The 8,465-nt window shown below is 30.9% G+C and overlaps 1 protein-coding gene across 1 annotated transcript in view; it reads left to right on the top strand.

Annotated features, from left to right (window-relative positions):
• The window catches only part of LOC115877438 (NPC intracellular cholesterol transporter 1 homolog 1b-like), a gene marked incomplete in the record, with an annotated part of 59,845 nt that extends 51,961 nt beyond the window's left edge, over positions 1-7,884 (top strand). The window contains 5 exon segments of the mRNA XM_030893591.1: positions 2,823-3,004; positions 6,835-7,066; positions 7,132-7,245; positions 7,538-7,700; positions 7,768-7,884. Of these exon segments, the coding sequence (XP_030749451.1) occupies positions 2,823-3,004; positions 6,835-7,066; positions 7,132-7,245; positions 7,538-7,700; positions 7,768-7,796 (720 nt within the window).
• Positions 7,885-8,465: the final 581 nt, after the last annotated feature.

Genomic DNA, 8,465 nt, shown 5'->3' with positions numbered 1-8,465 from the left:
GGGAAAAAAAAAGAAGAGAATGGAGCCATTGTCTGTCTTTTTATTTTCCTAGTCTATCACACACGCAACACTTGACACCAATTGTTACGTTTTTAGTCGCTTCCGTGTGGATAGAAAGTCACATTTATTTAAACACTATTATTTTAACACAATTAACAAAAACAATAACGATAAAGACTTATAGAACTATTTCAAACGATTTATAACTAAGAATTTGTTTTTGAATTTTAGCGCGTCAACTGCACTGGTATATTTATAACTGCTCCCTGTAGGCCACAGCCGCCGGCTTTTATACCGACAGGTAATGAACTCTAGAATAGTCCATAGATCGTTAGGTGCATAGAGAAGGTTTTCGAATGTTATCGTATGTACTAGTCCATCCCAGTGGGACTCGATTCTTCTAGAACGAATGAATCATTACGGTGTCTTTTCTTTAATGCGACGTTAAGGTCATCTGAGGGCGGGACATAATAGTTAGGTTAGGTCGAAGTCCACACTGAGACGTCGACGGTTCCGCAACAGTACTGTCAGTTAAAGTGAAAACTCATTCTACTTTTTTATTTTTGACTGATCATTAACGAATAATGAATAGAAACTGAAGCGTGAGAACTACATTTCCGTGATTTGTTCAGTTCACAAGTTAAGTTAAATTAATTATTTTTAATATTATATCTCCAAAACCGTTATGGCATTTCGCCACTGCACTGCAAGAAAAATCTACAAAATAAAATAATTATTTTTTGTAAACACTTCTGCGTTAAACCTAAACGGACGCTGCTTGTCAGAAGTTGTGTTTACAGCTTAGACAAGGAAAGAGAAGGGACGGGTAACACGCATATTCTCCCGTGATCGGTTAGTGAGGCCAAAATTCGATCGGCGGCCATACTTTGGTGACAAGATTTCGAGGTGACACGAGCGAACTTTCTTAATGTTTTTTCGCTGACAACTCGTTTTGCCTCTTTAAATTTATAAACTGTGTTGTTTAGTATGGTAGATGTTACGCGTATGGCTGAAAAGGCCGAAGCGAGAAAAAGTGGCTGGAATTATATTTCACAGGTAAAAATCGTTACACAACTTTTGTTATGTGGTCATAAAAGTACATTTTTTTATTAAGAATACAAATATGTAAAATGCTTTAATATACTCCTTTACACCTTCCACACAAACTATTTTTAATAAAGTCCAAGTAGTATTCAATATCCCTCCCTATTAAATTAATGTTTGAACTATAAATATTGCTACTTAGACCGGATTTCACAACCAGTGGCGTAGAACTATAATCAGAGAAAGACAATTTCTGCAATAATACATTTTTACATATAAAAAATGTATAAATTATTGTTAGTTAGTGGTTATTGTTGTCAAATATTGTAAAAAATATTGTAAACTAATAAAAAATGAAAAAAAAAATTCTAGTGATAAAAAATCTATATGTATAGTTGTTATATACAACTTAAATTTACCTGGCAAGATTTGTTGGGGGTGGACAAATTTGTGGTGGGCTACTTCTTACTTCTTGTTACTACATACATATATTTTTTAAATTCTTTCAAACAATTTGCTAATTTAAGTGTATAAATAATAGTTTCAGTGAGTAATTAATAAACATTTAAAAATAAATAAAATAACACAAAACTTCTACGAATTGTTTTTAATTTTTTTTGTCGATAAATTCGGATATTCTTAAAAATAGGATATTCTTTGTGATTGAAGGTAACAAAATATTAAAAATAAACATTATTCATTGAATATCCGTACCACAAGTGTGAAGGGTAATGGCTAGACTCATTATTCTACCGTATGGTCGAAAAAAAACGACTCTGTTGGCTTGTAAATGACGAATCGACGAACATTTCCCCATATAATTTTAACATATAAATGACAGCGATCTTCATTTCATAGCCACGCAAGACGCAGTCTTTTTTCGATGTCAGTTTTTAATAAGTTTTTATGTATTTTATATGTAGAAATTATATGGGAATGCCATAGATCGTCATTTAACAAGCCAACTGGAGTCGTTTTTTTCAAATATACGGTATGACATAATTCGATCTAGCTTCCTTCACCTTGCTTCGATTCAATAATAATGTAATTTTTAATATAATAATTATTGTATCAGATTAGATTTTCGAAGAAAATAAAATTTTGGCCGTTTTTTTCGATCATACAGGATATATGTATATACGCGTTTAAAAATATATGTTATTACATTACCATCGTTAATAAAATAAATAATTTGTTTTTTTTTTTTTTTTTTTTTTTATGTTAAAATAAATTTTGCATTAATTGACTTAGATATTCTAATATTATAAAGAGTTGAGACTATAAAATACAAAATTGTGTATGCATTACTCAAAATGAACGATATAGTAGTTTTACGTTTTAATAAATATTTTGTACCGTCTAGGTACAAGCTAATATCTGATGCTACGCCATTGGAAACTTTCGACTGGTGACAAATGGCCTCGCTTTTAGCTGCCGTGTTACTGTCCCCTCTCTTTCCTTGTCTAAGGTTTACAAGTAATAAATTTGCCTAACAAAGAAAAAAAAAATGCTTAACGTTTCGGAAAGTTTTCTCTTTCCGTCGTCGGAAGCAAAAAAAAATATAAAGAATCAAGAAAAAAACTATTTAAAATATTTAAATTGAACTATTCGAGAACACTTTACTTTTTAAAACAGATACGTCTACAAGACGTTCAATACGTCTATCGTTGACGTTCTGATGTTCTGTTTCTTTGTTTTCAGATCTTTCTGTATCTATGTATTTGTAAGATTTCTTCTACTTTTTTTGTAAGAATGTAATATTATTTGTCTTTGTTTAGGGCGTGTCCTTTACAACTGACGATGAAGGATTGGTGACTGTCGATACGTCGAGAGTTATGTCATATCACACGGTTTTGAAAACCTCTGCTGATTACATAGGAGCGCTAAAATATGCAAGATATATAGCTAAGAATTTGACCAAGACGCTTGATTTGGATGGGATAGAAATATTTCCATATAGGTAATTTTTTGCGATTTTTTATAAAATTCCGCACTGTCACAATCAATTTTATTGTATTTAAAAAAAAATACTGAACATTTCAGAAGAAAATAGTACTGTATTAACGAACAATAGTATAATCCTTAACTATAGTATGTCCAACGGGAAGATCCTTAACAGTGACAGATGCGTCTGTCATTTTAATTTACAAGCAAATTTTATGTTCTGTCATATTTCGGATGTCGTCTGTCGAAATCGTCCCTGACACGATGGGCAGGCCCTTAGTACATGTGGAATACTAGAGATCCAACAGTAAATTTAATTTTTACGGAACAATAAATCACCCTGTACAGGGTGGCGCCTCTCATACGCCTCAGAAGCTCCAAGGAGAACGGTAGTTTATATCGAAATGAAATGTTGGCAGCATATGTATGTTAACTGAAAGCATTTTATAAAAATATATCGAATTACACAGGGTGTCCCCAAAAAAGTTACACATCAAAGTTTTGTTTTTTTTCTAATCTTTCCCCATATATTAATTGATTTTCGGATTCTAGGAAAAAAATAAAGGTGAGTTTTATTAAAGAAGCATATACCTAAAATCTAAGGATTTTGAAATATTTCACATTTTGTGAAAATGAAGAGTAAATTTTAAATTTCGATAACAGCTACCTAAATTTTAGTTGACCTTGTATAGCTTGATATTTAATTACAGATACCATTGTATGTTAAACCAAATTGAAATTTGACACGACAAGTTATACAGGGTGAGACAAAATTAATATGGAACATAGTCACTTTTAAAAGCAAGTTACTCCTTTATTTTAAATGGAACACCTAGTGTATATTTCCGGTGTTCAATGGGGAATTTATATATCTTCAAAATATTATTAAAGTTACCTACCCCTCGGACAAAGTTTTTCCCAGATATTTCAATTTTTATGATTTTGCGTCAGTAAACCTATATTAATGCACACTGCATTCTAACCACTAACTAATAGAATCATACAGGGTGAGTTTCCTACGATGTTCTCTATGGGTATCTCGGAAACTACTGGAGATAGAGAGTCGGTTAAATGGAAACCATAGTTAGCCATGACTTCATAAAAAGCGCCATTTTTCGAGCTTTTCAGCGATATAAGCTATAATAAGTTTCCTTCGAAAAATTACTGAGTTATAGCCAATTCTTATCATTTTTAAATAATTTCACTTAGTTAGCCATGGAAACAAGTTCAATCGCCGTTGCTTTCAGAAATGTGAAGCTGTGGCATCCAAACTTTGTAAATTAAATTGAACAAAAATTGTAAATATGAATTTTTCAAATGAAGAAAAGCGTGTAGATACTCGCGCATCAATAGAGTGGTTCCAACATGACTTTCATTATGACTCCGCCCCCCAATAATGAAGGAAATGTTTTTATATCATAATTATGCAAAATCAGGGATAGGAAAAGGCGGACCAATTGCATGGGCCTCCTCGATCACCATTTTAGCTTTTTTATATGCCGTATGGTTAACAATAAGGTTTACAAAAAAACTTATGAATTAAGACAGGCACTCAAAGTGGCGATGGCGGTACGAGAGAAGTTTAATTAAGTCGACCGGTCCTTCTATGAGAATAGGTAGTAATTCAGTTTTAAAAAGACTCAAAACAATGGCGGATTTTTTGAACATTTTCTAAAATAAATTAAAGTGTATGTATGTAGGTAGTGATATTATTTTTTTTAAGTTTTAGTTTGTGTAATGTAAATTGTAAAGAACCGTTTAATAATACATTGTGACGTTTTATAAGTTTACCATGTAATCTAAGTGAAATTAGTCAAGAAAGATACGAATTGGCTATAACTAAATTTAACTTTTCTAACATGTCTTGAAAACCATTCTCTAAAAAACGTAACATTCGCCGGTCAACGTATATCCTCGAAAATGGATGGTCAAGAAAAGTTGAACCAATAATCCTACTCGCTTTTCTTCATTTGAAAAATTATTATTTACAATTTTTGTTTATTTTAATTTACAAAGTTTGGATGTGACAACTTTACATTTCTGAGAGCAAAGACGATTAAACTTGTTTCCATGGCTAACTAAGTGAAATTGTTTAAAAATTATAAGAATTGGCTATAACTCATGAATTTTTCGAAGAAAACATATTATAGCTTATATCGCTGAAAAGCTTGAAAAATGGCGCTTTTTATGAAGTCATGGCAAACTATGGTTTCCATTTAAAAAAAACATATGTTTGTGTCATATGTCAAAAATGACGGGTTTTAGAAAAAATCGGAGAACACAAACTCATTAGGGATGTGATTATCTACAAATTTTATCTGAAAACTTTTTATCTAAAATAGCTTATAATGGAATTAGGGACAATTTTTAAAATAACCGAAATTTGTTTTTTTCGAAATATCTAGTAAGCCATGAATTTTTCCAAAAATCTGAAAGGCGCATATTTATGACCCCACAAAACTGCAATTCTTTCCCCATTTAACCGACTCTCTATCTCCAGTAGTTTCTAAGATACCCATAAAGAACATTGTGGGAAACTCACCCTGTATAAATTCTTTCTGATGTAGGATAAGTTTTGAATTTTTGAATTTTTTTTGTTTTCACTGACACAAAATAATAACTGGTTATTAAAGTTGGACTAATTAAACAGCCATGTTCAAGTAACGTCAGACATATCACAGCCACCCAGATTTTATCAAATAATGAAGATCTTACCAGATTAAATAATGTAAATGAAAATATGTAGGAAAATCCTTGTTTGAGGGGTAGGCAACCTTAATAGTATTTTGAAGAGACATGAATTCTCTATTGAATATCGGAATAATATACTGGGTGTTCTATTTAAAATAAGAGAGTAACATGCATGCTTTTAAAAGTGACCAATGTTCAATATTAATTTTGTCTCACCCTGTATAACTTTTTAGATCAAGTTTCAATTTGATTTAAAGTACAATAGTTAACTTAACTACATATTAGGGTATACCGGGTAAATGCTGTTATTGTAATATATTGTATTGTATATTTGTAATGCTGTTATTGTAATATGTATATTGTAATATATTGTAGCTTTTATTGTAATTTAAAAATTATCCTTTATTTCTAGAAAATGTTAAATATGTCAAAACTCTTACATTTTAGTCATATACTTCTCTTATAAAACTCACCTTTATTTTTCTCCCAGAATACGAAAATCAATTAATATATAGGGTGTTCCATTACAAAAAACACAACTTTGATATGTAACATTTTTTCGTGACACCCTGTAGAACTCTCTATATTTTTATAAAAGTGCTTTGAATTAACCTACATAATGCTGACTAAAGTTCATTTCAATAAAAACTGTCGTTCTCCTTGGAGCCTCCGCGGCGTGAGAGGCGCCACCCTGTATATTAGTGATGTAACGAATATCAATTTTCAATCATTTGCGAATTCGAATGCCATTATTACACACAACAATTTTTAAAAAAATATTTTTTTAAGCGTAAAATATATTTTTTTACATGTAGCAAATAGTTTTATACGTGTAAAAAATTAATAACAGATAATTTCACTTTCTCAAAATTTGTATTAAAATAACAATCTTCTTGATAAACACGTGGTCTGCCCACAAATATACATCGTTATATATACTTTTCGTTACCACATTTCGTTACCACGTTTCGACACACGAGCTAGTCGTGTGTCACGGCCTTGAATTTTTACTCCCAGCGCGCGTAAAGAAGTTTAATTTGGAAAAGTAAATTTTCAACAGAAATCTAAAAGAAATCTTTGAAGATCATAATAAAGCAATAAATCAGATCAGTAACATTCAAAATAATTTTAATGTCAATTTGGTTTATTTTTCAGCGTTTTTTACGTATATTACGAGCAGTACCTCACGATATGGATGGACATGATCGAAAATCTCAGTTACTCAATGGCGATCGTTTTCGTCGTATCCTTAATAATCACAGGATTTAGCTTTTTTGCGGCGTCCATAATTTTAATCACAGTCGCGATGATAATCGTGCATATGCTGGGTTTGATGTATATTTGGAACATCACTTTAAATGCGATATCGTTAGTCAATCTTATTTTGGTAAGAAAAAGCCTTTGAAATATTAAAATATGTGTATTTTTATGAATTTATTTTATTTTTTATAGAGTGTAGGTATAGCTGTAGAGTTTTGTGGCCATTTAGTGCACTCTTTCGAAAGATCTACCGAAAAAACGGCTGTAGAAAAAGCCCAGGATGCTTTGGCTAATACAGGAAGTTCGGTAAGTCACGGCTATAGCACAGAACAGTATCTGTTCTGTGGCTATAGGCTTGGTGCATTCTCCGCCGGTGCTGCCACCGCCCGAGAATTTGTGGAAATTTAACGATATTATTTTTTTGTGAGTTTTTCAAAATGCCTTCGCCATTTTGTCAATAATTTCTTTGTACTTTATTATAATTAAATTACAATTTAAAATTATAATTTAATTATAATTAATGTATTATTGCATTAGCAGATGTTTTAGTGGGCTACTGATATACCTACTTAATATTTATATTAAAATTATTTTGCAGATATTGTCTGGTATTACATTAACCAAATTCTCAGGGATACTCGTTCTGGCTTTCTCCAAATCCCAGGTTTTCCAAATATTCTACTTCCGAATGTATTTAGGTATAGTTCTTATAGGAGCCGCTCATGGATTGATATTTTTACCGGCATTCTTAAGTTTTATAGGTAAATTTTAATTAATTTTTTTATGTGTTATATTACCTTATTACCTATTCAATTTTAACAATTTTAGGTTATTTAAAATATCCATCTAGAGACTGAGGAGTTGTAATCTACTAACCAAAAAAAGCACGGTTTAAAAAGAGTTATAAGTACAATGTTAAAAATAAGATTAAAGAAATGCGTTTTCAACAATGCGTTTTTCTTTATAAAATAGTTGTTAGGCTATTCATATTACAAACAACATATTATCAAACACTATCTTTGTGTCTTATTAAAATCTAATAGAGATCATAGAGAGATTAATTAATAAATCATTAATAAACAGCTAAGTTGCCGCTTTTTTAAACTCAGTTATAGCCACCGATCCTATAAATAAGTTATCAGCGCCAAATCAAATAAAGAAAACACTCCGGATAGTGCTAGCAGCTAACGCCTTTAAAGTAAACGAAAAAAGAAGACACTAACGTATAGCATTGATCTGTGGGTAAACGTCAGTTGTCGAATTATGTCAATTATCAGATGACAACGAAAATCTTTGATGTGTGTGGTATTTTTCGACATTTTTACGGTGAAAATTAGTGTTTTTATTCAAATTTACAGTATAATTAAAAATATACAGCTTAAATTTGTGGTTCCCGAAGTGATATATACCGATGTAAGTACCGCATGTTTTATTTAATATCGAATTTAAGTGATAAAATTATTTCTTTTTCTTGAACTTTTATAATATTTTAATTTAAATTAATGGATTATTAAAATAAGAAAAAA

Source organism: Sitophilus oryzae, unplaced genomic scaffold (genome assembly GCF_002938485.1).
Source record: "Sitophilus oryzae breed Bouriz unplaced genomic scaffold, Soryzae_2.0 scaffold_1492_pilon_pilon, whole genome shotgun sequence".
NCBI classification, from domain to species: domain Eukaryota; kingdom Metazoa; phylum Arthropoda; class Insecta; order Coleoptera; family Curculionidae; genus Sitophilus; species Sitophilus oryzae.
This window is presented reverse-complemented; position numbering and strand designations above follow the sequence as displayed.